The 19,620-nt window shown below is 40.5% G+C and overlaps 1 protein-coding gene across 5 annotated transcripts in view; it reads right to left on the bottom strand.

Moving 5' to 3' along the window:
* The window catches only part of PHACTR1 (phosphatase and actin regulator 1), a 303,617-nt gene that overhangs the window by 115,663 nt on the left and 168,334 nt on the right, over window positions 1-19,620 (bottom strand). For 4 of the 5 annotated variants that reach the window (XM_074899680.1, XM_074899683.1, XM_074899679.1 and 1 more), the window contains exon 2: window positions 13,776-13,940. The exons of the other annotated variant lie outside the window; for it this stretch is intronic. In XM_074899680.1, the coding sequence (XP_074755781.1) occupies window positions 13,776-13,940 (165 nt within the window). The remainder of the gene's footprint in view (window positions 1-13,775; window positions 13,941-19,620) is intronic. 5 annotated transcript variants of the gene reach the window in all.

Here is a 19,620-nt window from a genome sequence, read left to right as displayed (position 1 = left end):
GCCTCTCATTTCAGCACACAATGCCTTTGCAGATTCAGATGCAAAAAGTCAACATCAATATTTAGAGGTAGCCATTCCAAACTACAAGCTTTCTGGGGCGTAAACATCACATCTAAATAAAAGATAGTGTATCACTTGGTTACTACAAGGGATGAGTACATATGCTAGGGTTCCTGCATCAGTGCTGCCAACATGATAAGAGTTCTGTGTTATGGAGATCAATAATGACTGACTGTAGGGCCAGTTTAGATCCACACCAATTAAGAAAAGTAGCTGTCACTGATTTCATTCTTTTAAATTCATAAACAAATATACATGAATTTTCTGTAATAATTTTCACTTTTGCTCTGAACAGAGTTCTGTGAATTACCAAGCCACATGTATACTGGTGCATACGCACACCAAGAAATACTGTAAGCATATGTAGTAAGTGCTCCGATCCTACCCTGTCTCTGCAGAGAGGTAGATGCAACATGAACCAGACCTTGGCAGAGGCCAGTGCATACTGCTGTGAATTATCCCATTATGGCAGAAGGAAACCTTTCTCCATAGCACTGAGCTCCCCTTCTAGGATGGACTGAGGCCTTTACAGCACACCCATTCCTGGCAATGGTGGTGGTCTAACAGCTCTTCATACATGAATTACTCCCACTAAGAGGAAAAAAGTAGCTGTAGCAAAAGCTGAATGAGATTACACAGATTTAAAAAAAAAAAAAAAATCCTCTAGTTAATAAGTAAATAAAAGCCAGACAAGATTTAGAGAGTTCTTAAATTTTTGGGTCATCATCAGAGAACACAGCATCTCTGCAGTAGTAAGGGATGGCAAAGTTTATGGCGGGCATTCACCTGTCTCGTGAAAAACAAGTAGGCCAGTTATTTATTCTACAATCAAGATACCCCTTGCCTTCGACATTGTTCATTCCAAGCTAATTAGGACATCCATAGTATTTCCAATACTGTTAATTCAAGGGCTGAATGAGACATGATGCAAAGAGTAATTACTGAGGTTTGTGACCTACTAGGATCAAATATTGAGAAATGGTCTCTATTTGTAGAATTCAGAATCTCAGCTCTTGACTGAGTTTGTGCTCTTCATAGCTAATGGGACAGACTGTAAGTTCTTGAAAATAAACTACAGAACTATGAAAACAATCATTTTCTGAGATAGTGTCCCAGGTAGCCTGGATGAGGATGGCCAAATCTTGACTCCCTATGAAAGCTACTGAGAAGACTGAGGAAACACATTTTCACTTATCAGTAAGCAAGAGGTATCACACAAACAGTTCCAGATGTTGTTGCACAGAGTCTGCAGAAATCTCAAGATCAACAGAAAATATCAGAAGAAATGAGTAAGCTGATGTGCCTCTTTTCCACCTTGGGAGACATCTGCCTTCTTGCTATGCTTCATGGGGAATGCACGAAACTCCCACAACAGGTCTGCATTTGTTTGTCTGCAGAGAAACCTCCCTCCCTCCCTCTAGGGTCTGATCCAAACCCCACAAATGCCTGCAGAATGCCATTCATGCACTGGCTAACACCAAGGGGCAAAGGGGTGGTGCAGAGCTCCATCATGCTGCAAGGAGCACTGAAATGCTTAACAGGACAGTGTTTGTCACGGCACCTGCAGAGGTGGCTGCCATGATTCTGACTCTTCTCTTCCCTCCTTGTTTTGACTTGTTGCCCTCCCCTGCACGCACTGTAGCATGGGGTTCTCTTTGGAGCACAGCTAATGAGGGCTTTCCAATTTTAAAAACAGAAAAGCTTCTTGCATTCTCAGCTCTCCTCATGAACAGACTGCAACTATGATACAATTAGTTACAGGCAACCATAATCATTTTACTGGTGTCTAATTCCTGTCCTCCAAATAATGCCATGTCAATGATACCTTCTGCTTCCTACCTCCCTCTTTTCAAATCAAATGGAAGAGTGAGATCACACAAGGATTCTCCACTGATCATAAAATCCCAAACAATTCTCAGAACTTCCCTGTCCTGATCCTTGCCTTCTTTACAGAAGTACATTTGATGAGAGGTGTTCCACACATTCTGGAATCAATACTGAGGTTGTAAAAGGATGTCAGGTATGTTGCCACTCTTCCAAACTCATCACCCAGTCTAAAACCAGAACAGCCACACTACCCTTTTCTGTACCCGCCAGCAGATGACTGTTTTTTCCCATACCATCCTTCATATTTCTAGCAGGAGTACCGGCTTTCTTGTCTTTTTCTGCCATAGCTGACAACTTTGCTACCAGTTTCCAACTCTGGCCAACTCTAGTGGCAGAATGAAAGACCATAAATTTGTTATGTTTCTAAAATTCAGAGAAACTATGAGGCTGGTTAGAGAAAACTGATCCAAATTGCCAGTCCTAGGCTCATGATTAAACAGCAAAAGATCCAGGAGGGAGCAACCCATACAAAATAAATTCTGCTGATCATGGAATTACCGAGTTGCTTTTCCCCACAACTATAAACTAAAATCTTCCACAGGAGATGATGTACAAGAAGTCAGTAGCTGGTGAGAGAAAACAGCACCACTCAGGCATATCTAAACTTTAGTCCAAATGCCATCTGAATATTTCACCCACTGTCAACTACATCTTTTTTTTAACTGATGTTTAATCCACCTATAGCATATTTTCTAATTAGATACGAAATTGGGAGGAATACTACTATGACTACTTAATACAGGCTTGATCCTATGCCAATGAAAGCCAGAGAGAATCTAACGATCACTTTTATGGGGCTTTCGATCAGGTCCATAAGGCACACAAGCTATTAGAGGTACATCTACAGTTTTGAAAATATAAGTGCCAGCAGAGAACTGTAAATGCAGTATTGATTCTTGATGAAGGTGATAGAAAATTCATGGGCTTCAAAGTGTCTTGAGGCAGAACTTAAATATAAAAGGCTGCAAGGGTGCGTTTTGAGTACATGTGCACATCCTGTAAACATTCTAGCCTGCAGACACATTGCTTACTACCGCAAAGAGCTGAGCACCCACTGACTCCCATGGTCTCCTTTTGGGAATAAAGCACCTCAGAAGGGAGACTGTGCAACTGGCAGAAGCCTTCATGGCCTGTCTTCTGGCCACAAGCAAAGGCTTTTGGTATTTGGCAACTGCCTGCCAGGCACCCTGTGCTCAGCAAAGACAGGGAGAATACATCAGCTTCAGCAGGAAGAAAAATCAAACCCACTGTCAACCATTTTCAGCACAAATACATGCCGTCAGGCAGAAGCATATCTGGGCACTCATTGGACCTTCCTCAGAGTACTGCTTATCTATGCACATTCAGCTGTCAGCCCTATGCTACTTTAAACTAAGGAATTAATGAAGAGCACATGGAGACCATGAGCTTCCTGCAAAACATGAGAAGGTGAGGGACTGGTGTTTTCAAGCTGAGGCAGTAGCTAGTGGCAAACAAATTCCCTAATCACTTCACTTTTAAAACAGGCAAATAATTCTAATGGTTAAGTAGAAAAAGTATGATTCATCACAGTAAAGGGATAATTTTTACTGCCTGTTTTGATAAACAGAATTGTGATTGCTTGATTAACTTCGAGAGATGCATATAGAGCTCTGAAGATATAAAGGACCAAGAGTGTTAATTATCAAATTAAAACCTTTTTAAGAGGAACTAAGGTCTGTTCCTTCAAAATCTACATGCACATACTCAGCTGCAAAATAAGAGATGAGACACTCCATTTTCCAGTCTAGAAACAGATACCTGCTACTCCAGCAAGAACAAAAGGAAAATCGAGTGATGTTCAGCCTAATGGATCTATTCTACCACTAGTTTAATCTAAAAATGTGGAACATCACGTAGATAATAAACAACTCTGATGCAGTTAACAACAGATAGTATTATAGCTTTGGCCTATACGGATAAGTAAGTCTGATTTTTAACTACTCCAATCTTCTTTATACAGACATCATACTATGGAACTGAAACATTCTTCTGAAAATGTAATTTGTAGCAATAAAGCAAATTATAAATATTCAGAAAATCTGTTTTTTCAATATAGTGAGTTTAATTTCTAAAAGGAATTTGAGATTTTTTTTCCCCGTTTACCAAGGCTTTCTTCTACAGTCACATGGGGTTTTTAATAATCCTTTTTATTACTTCAATCTAAGATTCTCTATGAATGACTTGACCTACTGAGCTGCAGTTCTGAAGAAACCCTACACATGGACAGACTGTCCAAAAAAAATAAGAGACCTGCTGAAATTGCAATTAAACCCTGCAGTACTTAATAGTATAACAATCTGTAGTCATTGCAACAAGACTGGGATGGGTCAGCAGCAGAATTTGGAAGAGTGCGCAACAGCTTTCTCTCTTCATTAAATGCTCTAATCACCACCTTGGACTTCTTTTGCCTGGTCCCTCGGATCAGTGCAAGTAACCAGGTGTAGCTCTCACTGAATAGAGTCTCTAACTCCCATCTATTGTGGCAGCTCAGGTAGTTACCCAATCAACTGTTTCCTGCATACTAGCTCCTGTGGCCGCTTACACGGGCACTCAGGAAAAGCAATCTGAATTAAGTAATTCAAGAAGGATCACCAATGCCACATTAAACATTCGTGTGAACATTTTAATTCAGAACTGAACTGGTCTTAATTAATTAAAATAAAATGAATGAGTTTATGAACTGAATAAACATCCACCCAAGGGTTTACGGTGATATAACTAATGTTTCATATTTATGGTTTAAATAATTCAAGTTACAACGTATAAACAAGCCCTAATAAGAACTAACACAGTAGGGCTCACTCGAGGTACCTCTGGCCTCAGGGATTCCTGCTTCATTTTCCCATTGCGAGAAACACTAAGTGAGAGCAAAACAGTATTCTAGGAAAAAAATTTCCTTAACAATGCTTAGTTGTGAAAGTGAAGACATCTAACAAATTTCCATTTTGTAAACTACCTGGCAGCAGTCTCTTAACAGCAGGGGAGGGTTTCCTCCCTGTTGTTCTGGGAGTGAGAAGACCAGGCTCACCTTTGACCAAAGCGTGGGGGCACTGGTGGAGTCACTGAGCAGATTTCACCAGCTGAAGCACCCAGCCTCTGCGGTGCTGCCGGTAGACTGCTGAGTCTCAAGACATGCACTTGCACAACATAGATTACTGACTGATGACAAATTTGCATGGCAATATTCAAAGGCTGTTTCTTTGATGGAATAATAAAAATGACCGGTGGCATGAGTTGCTTAGAAGCGGGATCCTGTGACCAGCCAGCATCCTGCCTGACAGGACCTGCCGCTTTTTTGGGTCACTGGGATAACCTGGCGCTACAGCTGCCCATGATTGCTGTCTTTGTTCTCATGATAGACCAGATGCCTCATGGCTCCATGTCACTGTGAAATGTTGCTATTTTCTTGTGTATCTTTCCAAAGGGCAGTGAAAATCTGAAGAATAAATGCCATCAGTCAGAGAAATTAATTTCCATGCTTCAAATGTAATCTAAAAATAAAAAGCATCTTCAACACATTTTGTTGTTAAAAGAAAGCATTCTAAAATAATCTGTAAGGATCCAGACTGATGAAGACTGTACATTCATGAGTCATGGCAATAGCAGCTGAGAATATACAACAATTATTTACACAAGAATGAGCTTCTTCCAAACACGCTCGTTCTCTCTCCCCCAACCAGATATTCCATTATTGCTGAATTGCTGGTAAAACACTTCTTAAAACACCCCCAACAAATACTGTTCTCTAATCCATATACCATGCAGAAGCTTATGATATTAACAGCATCTATTTTTCAATCCTCAAAATTAGCTGTAAATTCTCTAATGGATTAATTGTATTATTCTATTATTTTAACAGGAATGCATTGTTGTAGAATTATCTTGCAGCATTACAGTTTGGGCGGCCTTGTATAATCTTCAGAGCAGCTGGAAATGTAATTAGCATAAAAACCAAACGGCCTCATTAAACATCCCTTTCCTGTAAGAAGTGACACATTTAAGGGCCTCGTCCCACACGTTCCATTATAGCTGGCACAAGGCTAGAATAATCCGAAAATGCATTTTTCAGTCCAGCTAAGCAAAGTCCACTTCTTAAACCCTGGAAATGTTCTGCAGCAGATCTCAGGAAGACACAAGGATGTTGCTCTGTAGTGGAATACATGGTCCCAGGGGAGTGATTACAGGCCTCATTTTTGAACCAGGAGCTTCCATTTTGCAATTCCAATGTAAAAACAGACAACTGCTTTAACTGCCTTCTGTGTAAAAATCAGATCTGCAACTTCCAAATGCGTTTGAATTATTTTAATCTGCTTCAAATGGCAAATCTAAGCATACTGATAATTTATAATTCCAGCAATAAAGAAGTAAACATCACCCACTGCTTTCCTTTGTTATGAAGTCCCTTCTGACACCATACACTTCGGGCTGAAAATGACCACTGGCTTTAAAAATCTCTGTGGATCTTTGGTTCCACTGCAGTAAGAAGATACACAGGTTAGTTTTGCTCCCTCTCTATAGAAAGGCAAAAGGTCAGATTTTTAAAAAGTTGCCTATAGTTTTGCAAGAATTCTGGCGCAAGCTCTGGCCAGCTTCTCAAAAGACATTAAGAAAGTGTTAGTGCATGCAAAGAGAAGCAATGGGCAATCTGCATTTAGATCTAGAATATAATTTTTTTTACTTGCAAAATTAAGAATCCATCAAGTGTGCAATTTCAGATCAAAGCAAAAAATAAAACTGAAAATGGATTTCAATTTTTTATTCAGTCCTTGAGCTCAAGCAGTGTAATATTTCAGCAGATTTAAAATACCTTTTCCTGTCTGTCAGGTCATTTTATATTTGGAATTCAAATTTTTAGCTACACTTGTTAATATCTTTGAATTTGAAAATTTGAAACAGTAATGTAAATTTGAATAAAAATGCTTCTATGATTCACCTAGAAAATACTGAAATATAATATGCTTATTTTCTGGAATTTCCTTCAGATAAAAATATTTGCTTAAGTCAATGTGCTTTTGTGAACAGCCCAAGTTCCTGCAAAATGGTGCTTTTCTTCAGAGAATTTGCACCCCTCTCAAAATTTACACTGAACAGTGAACCAAGAAACACTTAGTAACTTTGAAAAGTGGTTGTATTGCTGGTTTTAATAAAACCGGAGCTCTTGTTTGGAAATCTGGACTAAGTTTTATGTACCGTTTCTCTCTCCTCTCCGAACATCTTGGAAATGGTCAGTGATTTTGAGCAATGCATTAATGCTCTATGAGCTGCTCTAACACAGCAAAAATACCTGGCTCGGACCAGCGTCCATATTGCCTGCCCACTGTCTCACATCAAAAGGACCATTGGGGGTATTATACAGTCTTATTAAGAGGCTTTGTCATGGATGAGAACAGGATTTTCAGGTATTTTCAGGCTTCAGGGTAACTTCAGACCCAGTTACACTCCAGGAGAGACCCCGCTCTCTTTCTTAACTGCCTATTCAGAATTACATTTTCAAGTAATCAGAATAAGAGGGTGAAGGAAGAAAAACCGTAATTACCTCAGTTCTCCATACCTAAACCTAGAGATAGTCTGGCCTAAAAGTATGAGAGGAATTGGAACTGAAATATTAATACATTTCACATGGGATCACAGCAGTTATTAAACAAAATTGAGGAGAATAGAATGGGACTATAAAGTGTTTTAAAACACAGTTATTAGCCACCGATCCAAACAAAACCACAGCTTTCAAAGTACAGGCTGAAAATAGGACCTTTGTAGATAGATTTCAATAACCTGGTAGGCACTTGGAAAAAGCAACCAAAATATCTTCTCCCTAGAACACCTCCTCAAAAGTACAGGCAGCGGCAAGGCTGCAGGCATGTCTGCAGGTTGTGCTTCTCCTTTGCTTCCCAAGACAAAAGTCTCACCCAAATAGCATGACTATTTAACAGCCCAAGAGTTTTACATGAGAAAACACGAGAGGCAATCACTGGCAACGCAAAAGGGAGTCTGAAGGTTTAAGAGCAGCACTGGCAACACATTATTGAATTTCTACTGATGGGAATATTCTGGAAAACAAAGTTCAAAATATTTACCTATTGCAGTTAGAAATAATCAGCAGTAGGAATAAAATGATCTGGGTATGGTTTATGAATAGCAGTTCCTCCAACTGCACAGATTTCCCACATTTTGTTTTCTTCTTGTTATTCATCAGAAACACTGAAAGGCCTTGCCTGTAAGTGTTGCCAAATTTAAACAATCCCTCTGCTGACTGGGAGACTTAACTTATATAAACACATTGACATATGCATTTTTATAGAGCACATTTTAAAGATCTCTGGTTGGATACACCAAAGCACCAAGACTTAGCAAGTGAAAAAAACAACATTTGAGCATAAAATGAATGGCTGTTTTAATGCAGATTCTGAGAGTGGGGCAGCTAAAGGCTGCATGAATGGATTTTGTTTTGGCACACTTGATTTTCTTTAAATGGCTTGAGTGAGAGTGAAAGTAAATGGAAAAGCATGTATGTCCTCCCTAAAAAGCAAACCGCTCCCTTCTGAGGCACTGTCTACACTATCGGGCTTCAATCTTTACATTTAGCATGCAGACCTCAGCTATTCTAGTTTAACAGAGTAACTGCTCGCAAGAGAAGATTGTCATCCTCTGTACAGACAACTATTAAGAGAGTTCTAAGGCCCTTGAGCAGCAGGTCAACTGACAAACCTGCCCTGAAAGTCCTAGTCCAACCTTCCCTGACCCAACTGATGATGCCTGTCTCACACTGATTTACATCTTGGCTCTTCTGATATCCTGGTCTACTCTGTTCAGCCCCAGTCTTTATCCCTTCAAACTCCCCAGTCCTACACACTGAGACGGGTTCCTGAACACCAACCTCACAATTTTATACTAAGCAAATGAAGATTTAAATGAAGCAGGAGCAGGTCTTCCCTCTTCTCAGGAGGGCACCCCAAGCACAAGGCTAGGAAGTCACTGTCATGTCATTCTTTGCCCACAGAACAGGACATGGCTCACTAGCTTACCCATGGGTTGTGGGGACGGGAGCTGTAGCACTGGGGGACTGATCTGTCCTCACTGCCCTGTGGAAGAAGTTGGCAGTATTTCTTGGAGGGGGATCTGGAACACAAATGGAGGTTTAAAAGTACCTAGAAGGAGAGGCTGAGTGCAACAGATTTCCTTTTCTCTCTTTAATATTACTGATTGTCTCAGATAACTGTCTACTTGGCAACAGAGCAGCTGTGGAGCTTTCTTCTGACATTGGGACTTTGCTCATTGTACAGGGTGCCTATGTACCCAACTCAAATGTTGCTGAATCCCTTACCTCTCCTACTTACATCCGAGCTTTCTCCACATCACCTTAATTTCTCACCATCTGCTGCTTTACTCTTCTCATTTCAATCAGTTTCCTCAGAGTCCAAGTTACAGGCTTCCTCCTCCCCTCTGCCTGAGCACTACAACTTGAGGAGCAAGGATGGAGGAAGACAGACACATCAATTCTTTAAAATGAAGGTCACCAGAGATGTGAAATGGCAAAACAAGACATTTTCCCCTATTCAGACTCCTAGAAGCAGCTGAAAGGTTGCAAGCACTTGTCTCTTGATGAACACAGTGATAAAAAGCTTCAATAATATTTCAAGCAAGAGAAGAACCCATCTTCCCTCAGGCTTCTTCATTTCAGAATCACTTCCTTCTCCAAAACACGGCCAGGAAATGACATTTCACCAGTACATGTATGGCCCGGCAAGAAAACAACAGCACACCCAGGAACTATTTTCAAATTCACATCAAGGCAAGCAGAACAAGATCAAGGTATTAATGACAACGGTCTGGCTGGGGAGACAGTCAGCCTTCTCTCTTGCTATTGGCTTTGCTGATTCTCAGACAGCCCAGTGTGGCTTTAAAAACCTTGTGCAGGCTACTGGAGCCATCCCAGCTGCATCCAGCCAAAGAAAACTCACTGTTTCTTCCTGTTTTCTTCTGCCATAAGTGAGAGGGCTCCTTATCAGGCATGAGAAACCATCCCATCAACTGATATAATCTTGCCATTTAGAAGTTTGCCTGTGCTCCCAAAGCCAGAACTGTCAGCTTTATCATTGCCGTGAGGGGCCCTCAGCCCTCCATGGCAATAGAGGTTTCCACACTTTCTGTGCAAGATGAAATTTTAGGCGAGTTAAAAAAAATACACCACACTTTTGACTATAGCATGAATAACAACTGTGGCTGAGTTTAATTTCTTTGTCTAACTCCCCGTATATAAAACTTCACTGTCAGAAGCATTTCTATTGTACTGTGGGAGTTGCAGTGTCCAAAGAACTTTCATTAGGGTGTTCTGTGGTAAAATGATTTGCAGTCCTGACACTGAAAAACGCTTTGCATTGGGGGAGCTTCACTTCTGTCCAAGAGGAGGATTACCGTGAGAATTAACTTGTTTCTGGCCCTGCTGTGGTATACTGGAATCCCTCACACAGTATAATCTCCCTTCCCTTTTGCTTGGAGATTGAGCCTGTCCACGCATTGAAGCCATCTGTCACTCACGAGGCATACCTTGAACAACCTCAACACTCCACCTTCCAGAAGAAGATGTTGCTCAAATCAGACCCCAGATGCAGGCTCACCTGGTGCTTACCATCGGCAGCAGACCACCCCATAGCGTGATCTCTTCTACCTGCTCTGGCCGCTCTACAAAATACCTAATGATGATGCTCAGAGATAGACCAACTGTAATGCAAAGTCATTAGATGTCTGCATCAAAAACCATGACTTTCACCTTCATGTCTAAGTCAGCACCAAGACAATGACAGGTTTTGAACCTTTCTGCTTAGTTGCTATGGGGTTATCAAAGCTAACGTAACCTATAAACACCTGAAGTATATGAAACACATGCTATCTTTTAACTTCTGCTTGTCAGTGACAATACAATAATGAAGATGGAGGATGGGGGACTTGTTATGCTACAACATCCCAATGTGAATATTGATGTGCTGAACTTCTATAATAAGCATAACAGTAAGATCCTCCATCAGTAAAATTACAGAATTTCTATCTCATCTTATGCAACTACCAGGTGTCAGAAAATAACTTTTTCTATTATCTAAAAAGATTTTTTGTCCACTGACCACTTAATTATGATTTAAAGCATTAATCTCTGAATAAATAATCAGAGCTTTCAGTCTGATAAAGATACGGATACAAAATGTTAGCACTTGGAAATCTCAAGAAAAAGGCAACCTTTCAACCTTAAATATCAGCCTGACTCTCTCTTTCTTCCAGTTCTCTCCCAGAAAAAACCTCCCATTAATTTCAAAAGAAGTTTAAACAGATAAGGTCATGTGTTTCAACCCTTACCATTTTTGACATTAAAAATAATTGAATCTATTGTTGCAGCAAATAAGAGCCTAATAAAATACTTGTATTAGTATTTATTTTTTTGATAATTACTGATGTTCTATGCAGGTGGGAAAGCTTGGGGGCATGCCTGTAGGACACTAATGGGAATTTTTTTTTCCAGGCGACACATTTATCAGTCCACTAGAAGAAAATAAGCCTATATTATGAAGTTTCATGCTGGCTCTCATTATGCCATCTCACAAGCTTGTCCTTTGATTTATTATAAAAATTAAATATATTTTCTCAGTGAGATCAGAGGTATTAGATGAGAGGTCATGGAAATGCTGGCAGGAAAATGATAGTTTTCTGCATGTAAAATCTTTTGTATTACACATTCTAGGTTCAGCCAATGCTGCTGAATTGCCATGGGGGTCTGGTAGGATCCTGGTGGATTCCTGTTCCCTGGTGTTGGGGATGATAGAAACTGTGGGTTCCCCAGCTCTCGTACAGTTCAGAAGTAAACCTCTCCCCCTGCCTCCTGCAGGGTGCTCTGCAAATTTGACAGCCTTGTCAATTTTGCTGCAGTTAGTAGCAGGGGAGCTGACAGGAATACCAATTTTGCAGAGCAGCTGCAGGATACTGTTAGCTTACTAGAAATGATTTTTTTTTTTTTTTTAAAAAAAAAAGAAGTTAGTTTTTGGATTCAACTGAGATAAAACCCAGTACTGCAATCGACAAATCTTTCTGCAACCTGGAGACCCAGCTTTTAAATTAGTTTTTCAGACACTGAAGTCCCTCTTACTAGGGGAGGAGATATGCTGGCATTGTCTGGTAAAGCTTCTTATTCCTCTGAGATGATGAAATACATGTTTTTACTCTGTTTTTAATCACTGTGTACTTTCCAAATGTTTTGGTAAATGGGGCAAATCTACGTAACGCTTCTTTTAACGCCCAGAGCAGACCAAGCAGGTTTATTCAAGCCAGCTTCAAACTAATCAGTCAAACCACAGCAGTATGCTCAGCCTCAGCTTCCACAGCTGAATAAACCATACAAATACTAGGCTTTTGCAATCCATGGTAGGTCCTGAACTGCCATGGTTATCCTCCTAGTTGTAACCAACTAACCCAGCATGCTGGAACTAGCTTCAAAGTAATTGTTGCCACTGCATCCATGTATCCCTAAGAGCTGTATGATTTTCATGGAAATCCTGCTACACTGCACTATGGTTCTGACTGATAGAGAACATGAAAGACAAGCCTTTTATTTCGCAGAAACATGTCATTTTTGGTGACAATAGGTTCTCAGCTGTGAAATCAAAAAATACAATCATCACTCAGAGTAATACAGCCATCTAATCTAGTTCATCAGCCTTTGCCTGACGAATCAGAGAGCAGCTTAAACAGCACACAGTAAAGAGCACCTTCACGTATGAACCGTGAAAACCCCTATTTTGCATTTAACCTCATGCAAGAATTTGCACTTAGCTAAATGAGACTTCTTGTGCAATTATGGGCTATTTTCAGGAGTACAGGCTTCGAGGTGCCAGAAGGTACAGTCAACCCCTCTCTGAAAGCTTCTACTGTGCAATAAACAGGTCAGAGAGCAACTAGGCTGTAACTCAAGCTTCTTCTGGCACTTAAAGGAGCAAAATCATCACTGCTTGCTTTCTAGGTCTAGTGAGAACAATAAGAAATCAGAAGAAAAGTCATGTTTTCTCACAGATAATCCAGGCTCAAGACTTGCAAAACCACGTGGAGTAATTATTAGTCATGGTGGAAGAACAAAGAAAAATAAACTGTCTAAATAAATCACAAAGCTTAAAAACAAACACGCCAGGTTAAAACTTCTACCATGTGCATCGACACCTGGATCTGGGATTCTTGTTAGATCGATTTACAACATAAAACCATGTTTTTGCAGTTTTCCATACTTATTTTTTTAATTAAAAAGAGCCTTAAAACTAGGAGTGTTAGAAAGCGATGGTAGAAGGAGAGATGTGGCAGAAAGAGAGATTTGTTTTTCTCAGAAAACAAGTGACACATCTTTCCTGCCCAATGGAACAAATAATTTATGGTTACACAAGTTACTCAATACAGTGTCAACTCCTTTGTCATGTATTTTTCTCACTCTTCTCTTAGCTCTTACAGGAGTTTGAATGTGACTAAATCCTCCACTAGCATTGTCTTTTCATACCGCCATTTCCTTTACCTGTAACCTCTTGTTACCCTCTAGCTCAAGGAGCAGAACCTGAATATACAGCTTTGGTGAGCCGCTGCTATAACTGTAGTGCACCCAATACGTTGTTTGAGGTTTTCTAAGAGTAAAAGCTGGTAACAAAAATTTCTTAGAATCTGAGAAATCTCTCCAAGCCAAGCTTCAACTTTTAAAAACATGTAGAAATTGGGGATGCATTACAGATTTTTAGCCTTGTTGAGCAAACAGTTCCACATTAACAAACCAGCCCGACCACAACTATTACCTGCTGAAGTGTGCTTAAATTTTTCACTCTTCTTCTTCCTCCATTTCCATGGCTTAAAAAGCCTTCCTAGAGTGGCAAATTTGCTTCTCCTTCTGATCGGAGGCGTGTGAGTCCCAGGTACTAGAGAATCTGAACGCATTGCAGCCAGTCTTTCCACTTCCTCAGCTGTAGTTTCAGCAAGAAAATGAGAGAAAAAAAAAAAAAGGGAAGGGGGAAGTGAAATAAATGCTTTAATAAATTATGAGAATCACACAGATGGTCAAAATTTTCCATGGTTACAGAGAAAAGGAAAAAAGGGAAAAAACTGTAGTCATTGTTTTAACATTTTCTTTCCTTTCAGTGGAATCCATAATGTACTGTAAAGATGAGTATTAACAATCAGATTCAAAAGGAATATGGATTATTACAATACTCAAGTTATAATCTTTAACAAATTTTTCTGCATTGCTCTAGACAGCTGGCAATCCATCCACCAGCCATTCCTGGGGAAGCATGACAGAGACTGGGGAAGAGAAAGCTCCAAAAAAATGACACAATACTACTTAAAAGAAATATTTCAAGTTGTTTTTTTTTTTTTTTTTTTCAATGGAAAGAGACATTTCCATGAACTAATATTTATCAAGAGCAAAGAGATAAATAATGACTCTCTGGTATAGTTACTGTGCCCATTGAAACTGCCTGGGTTACAAAAGGGGCTGAATTAAGAACTTCCTAGTAACAGGTGTGCTAAAAATTCAGAAGGTTCCTTCTAGTCCCATTTTTCTGCTCACTCATTCCCCTCCAATTCTTATACTTACTTTTAACACAGGGACTTGGAGAATTTTAATTCCACACTTAAGACTGAATTCCCTAGGGGGATTACAGGTTTTCACTGAGCTTCTGTTGTTAAAAAAAAGTCAGCTTTCTGCAACATTTACACTGTAATACATCATGATAGTCTCAATACTTAAAAAAAGTTTTCCCTGATGACAGCAAGAGAAGTCTGGGGGTGGTCACTTGGCGCAGTCACACTGCATAGTCCTCCCCTCACATTTGCAGGGAAAATGTATGCTGATAGTTTTGAGAAATAGAGGCACAGAGAGAGGTAAGGCAGGATCACAAAGGAAATAATTGACACAGGGAAGGTACCAGTAGCCCAGGAGAGAGGGTCTCTCCATGACACAGATGCCAGGGCTGCAATAAACTCTCCCGGCCTTGGGCTGAAGCGTGCACTCTCTCTCCCTAAAAAAATCATCTGCGTAATTCAGTCAGCATACATGAGGGGGTTTTGTGGGTTTAAGTTGTTGCTGTTTTTTTTTTTTAAGGGATACCATTTCCCAGGCTTGTGTTGTAATGCGACACTGCCAGTAAAACTGATTTGAGTGGTTTGCACACATAGAGTCTGGATTCATAAAGACAGGACACAGATCGTCACCCCTCCCACTCTGAAGACAGCAGCCCACTGTTTCTATTTCATCTGTAGTATATTAAGCACTAACCTCAGCCATAAGCATGGGCTCAGGTACCTCAGCAAAAACATTGCTCTGAAGGGATGAGCACACCCACTCCACAGTGACAGAACCACCAGAGATTTTGGCTGGCAAATTCTTACATGTCTCAATGGAAATTTTTCCAAGGCTTTAAGTGTGCTGAATTTAGGTTGGTTTTCATGGGAACAGCCAGAGACAAATTTCTAACACAAAGGAGGTTTCATTATCAGAACTCCAAACTGAAATGCTATTTGAGCCCCTCAGGTTTTTGCAAGAAGGTTGGTTATTTTGTTATTGCTCTTTTGTTTGCTTTTATCATTGGCAACACAATCCTTCTTCCTGTAAAATATCACTTCCAGACACAGCTGCCTATAACTTTCCAGAGAAAAAAAAGGTAGTCAGCAAGGCAGACAGCCCGTGTTTCAGTGGAAATGGTTAAAAAGAACTATTCTTTGGGGTAATGGAGACAAAGACATTTCCGAGAACATCTTTCCACTTAAAGCAGAAGGAAAAAAAGGTAATCTGGCCAAAGCATTTCATTTTGTTCCAGCTCTTTGTGCCCAACTGCTTAGAGAAATACCTTCTTAAGCACAGAACCTGTTACAAAACTCTGCCCTGTACAGGGTCTGGGACATACTGAACTGAGGCTGGAAATTGCCTGGTTATGGTAAACAAACCATGGGGGTAAAAAGAAGGTGAAATCAGAAATTTCCTTATACTTTCTGATTTCACTGGAACTTGCTGGGCTTTGAAGACCAGCATGGGATGCAGACCACCTCCCTCTACACGCAGATCCAGAGGGAACATGCCTTTTCCCCCGCCTTCATTTTTAAGATGCCTCTAGTTAAAGTATGTAAGATCACAGTGTTCCACTGCTGTGATCTTTTAGAGTTGCTGCTAAAAGTAATGGGCTGCTGGTATTTCCTTTGCTGCCTTACTTGGGGATACAGTGTGTAGAAGCAGCCCATTGAGCAAACTGGGAATACACACGACTGCTGCTGAATTAGGCTTCCTGCTGCATAAACCCACAGCTGAAACGTAATAAAATTCCTCTTGCTGCTCACCCTCTCTCCTTTTCCCCATCACTGAGCCACCATTTCTGCTACCCCAGCGCCTTATTTACTAAATCTCAGAGTTGCAACAACAACTCTTTGAGAGCTGGTCCTAGCTGGTACTGCTGAGGCCATTCCCTGGAGAACTGACATCCCTTAAAGATTCTCTCCTCATACATCCCCTTTGTCCCACACCAGCTGTGTTCTCACTGCCCCCAGGAAGCTTTTCGCATTCAGGGTAAATGAGTATGGATTCACAGTCAAGCAAAACTAACACCAGAGTCAAAAGGAATTTACCCAAAGGGCGGGTTCATTAAAAGCCAAACACAGCATCAAAAACATTTCCATATTTTGACTGGTCTTCCCTGAATTTCAGTATCATTTCTCACATGGATCTGTGCCCTGGGAGTCCTGCTGTGCTCTCCATCAGCCATGAACATGGCCCTTCTCCTTCATTCTCTTCAAACACAAACAGCTCCAAGCTAATGCAAGTAACAGCTCTTTTTTGCTCTTGCTCCTATTTCTCAGAAGGACTACCTCATTTTTTTTCCATGAAAAATACTCTCAAGAGCACTGCTAATTCAAAGCGTAATAATCACTGGCTACGAATGAACTACATTAACATAAAGCCATGACAGTTTTAATACAGCAAGAACAAAAGCAGACCATGATGCGAGAAGTAAACGCCAGATTTCTGCACTCTTCTTTACTGCTGCATCTTTTACTTGAGTTGGCCAGGTTTCTCTGCCTTTTTGGCTCTTAATGACTATTGACTGGCTGTGGGCTGCGACACCCACTGCTGACAGCAGGCTCTGTAGGCTGGTTTCACACCCTTGCTGTTCCCAAAAAAGGTGGTACTTGCTCCAGTGGAAACCAACCTTGCACTTTTTTTTTTTGTTTTGTTTTGCCTTCAAAGAGGAAAGCAGTCCCAGCTTGATCAGACTGCTGAACTGGAAGAGGTATGCTGCCATGTGCATTAGTGCCTGCAGTCACACTGCTGAGGTCTCATCTTAAGGCTGGTACCACAAATGTGATGTTTATGGGTCACAGTTGGTGCTTTTGGGCATTTGTTCTGAATTTTTTCCAGAATCTGAAACATCTTCCCGGGACACAGAGAGATGCTGGGACCTGCACTCAGGGCAAGAGGGTGCTGCACTCTCCTCCCACTTTCTTCTGTCCGAGCTGTCATCTCAGAATAGCAATGGGGAGACTAAACCTGAGAGCTTTTCACACCCTGTTTGGCTGTGAGACAGCTCTCAACATTTTACTGCAGGCCTTAAGAGATTTTAAGTTCATATATACTGAAGGACTTAAGCAACACTTCTAGTTTTAATGAGAAAAAGCTCCACAAAGCAAAATATTTTGCATCTAGGTGATGTTAAAGAAATTTTACAAACATGATTGAAATATACTACGAAGATTTAAAACATTAGAAGGTCTAAAAGCTAATTTCTTCTCTTACCCACATTTTTTTTTTTTTCAATTTGAAGCCAACTCTCAGCTTGAGAGGGTTTTTTGTGCTTAAAGTCACTTTGAGGTTTGTGGGCTGTAATGTACTGTATGGAGACAGACAAAATCAGCAGGTTGAGGAAGTGCAGTTTGAAAAGCAGTTCTTCCAAACAGTCCAAGAAGAAAGCGGCCGGGCCATTTCAGACCTATTCTGTATGTTCTTACGAGCTTCCCACATCTTTCAGTAGGGTGTCAGTTTCCAGAAGGTCCAGTAAGAGCTCACCTACTTTCTGGATTTGAGAAGCGTAGCAGACAGATCAAAAGCCCTCCCAAAGACAGCATAACTTAAGTTTTCCCAGAGAATGACAGCCAGTTTCGTCTGCCTGGGAATCACAGCATCTAATAATGTTGCTGATATGTAATATACCCAAGCTTCCATTGTAGAAAAAAACCCCACTCTCAACCACATTCAGGTATACAGAGCATTTTCATTGCTGAAGCCCACCTGTATCACCCATGATCTTTAATACTACCTTCCTCACTGGTAATCACACTAGGTTTTCTCTCAGACCATTTCTTAACACTCCTCATTCATAATCAGACACATGATTATCTTAACAGGCAAGTTACTTCACAAAGGTAGATTTTGTGCTTTACTGTATTTGTGCAAATCAGTAGTAACAGGCTGAAAATTATCTTGGCCCTAAAGATGCGATTAACTAAATGTGCCATTTTATTTAATGACAATAACTTTCCATAAATAAGAAGAACAACATAATACTCCTTATTCCCCAATCCACAAACAATCAGTCTTTCTTCTGCAGATTACTTTCCAACAAACGCCTGTTGCAAGGTTTCTTTTGAACTCTGCACTCTGAATATCCTTCACTTCAGCCTGTGAAGAAATACCTTATTCTAGCAGCTTTGTTCAATACAAGATGTAGACGCATCATGTGTCTTTTTGAAATGACAGGAAACCTAAACGACTACTCTAATTGCGGAGCACTTATGTCTTCTCTTTACCTGAACACAAACACTTTCAATTAAAAAACCACCTTGTTTTTCTTTCAGGAAAATGGTTCGTTTTCCGCTCTTCTATTATCATCTGTTCAGTTATTTCCCTTTTATTTCCCTTTGCACCTGGAATTAATTTTCATCAGCCCTGCCTTTACTATTTGAATTGCCCATTTAAACTTTTCCTAACTTCTCAAAAGTCTGTTTTTCAGTGAAAGACGAGGCATGGCATGCAGCAGTCTAAACGCAGTCTTCCCAAGCAAGGATGATTACCTCTTTGGTTGACAACAGCTCCCACTGGATGTATGCATTTGCAATGGCACTGACTGAGTTGGTGTAGTGGGTTTATGAGCCATGAAGAGGCTGTCAGTAGCTTTCCTTTGCATGCTAAGCAGCACTCACATTTTCCAAACCCCTGCCAATTATTCCCACTCCCCAGTGTGCAGCACTTTGCATTGTATCTGTAAACTGAATCTCTCCCCCTTTACAGTTGGCCCGTTTCAGCACAGGTATCAGACCGTGCTACGGCTCTGCTGTCTGCTGTGATCTCTTTCTCAGTGTATTTATTTCTCTTGTCAGAACAGAAGCACAAAGAATAGCTTTGGAAGTCCAATCCCTTTAGGACCCTGCTTTTTACTTCCCCACATTTTGACGTAAAACCTTAATTATTCATGCCGATTGAAATCTGAAAGCTATTTTTTTAACCTCTGCAAACTATACTGCACTGCATGCATCACACTCCATGCCTTTATTGATATGAAATCTCTCAAAACACCAAGTATTTTCTGTATTATAACATAGTACACAAGCTTTTTGACTTGCAACAAAAGTACTTCATCAGGTTACATTATCAATAGCTAC

The sequence above is a fragment of the Athene noctua genome, chromosome 2, assembly GCF_965140245.1.
Source record: "Athene noctua chromosome 2, bAthNoc1.hap1.1, whole genome shotgun sequence".
NCBI lineage: Eukaryota > Metazoa > Chordata > Aves > Strigiformes > Strigidae > Athene > Athene noctua.
The sequence above is the reverse complement of the archived record's forward strand: the minus strand, read 5'-3'. Positions and strand labels throughout refer to the sequence as shown.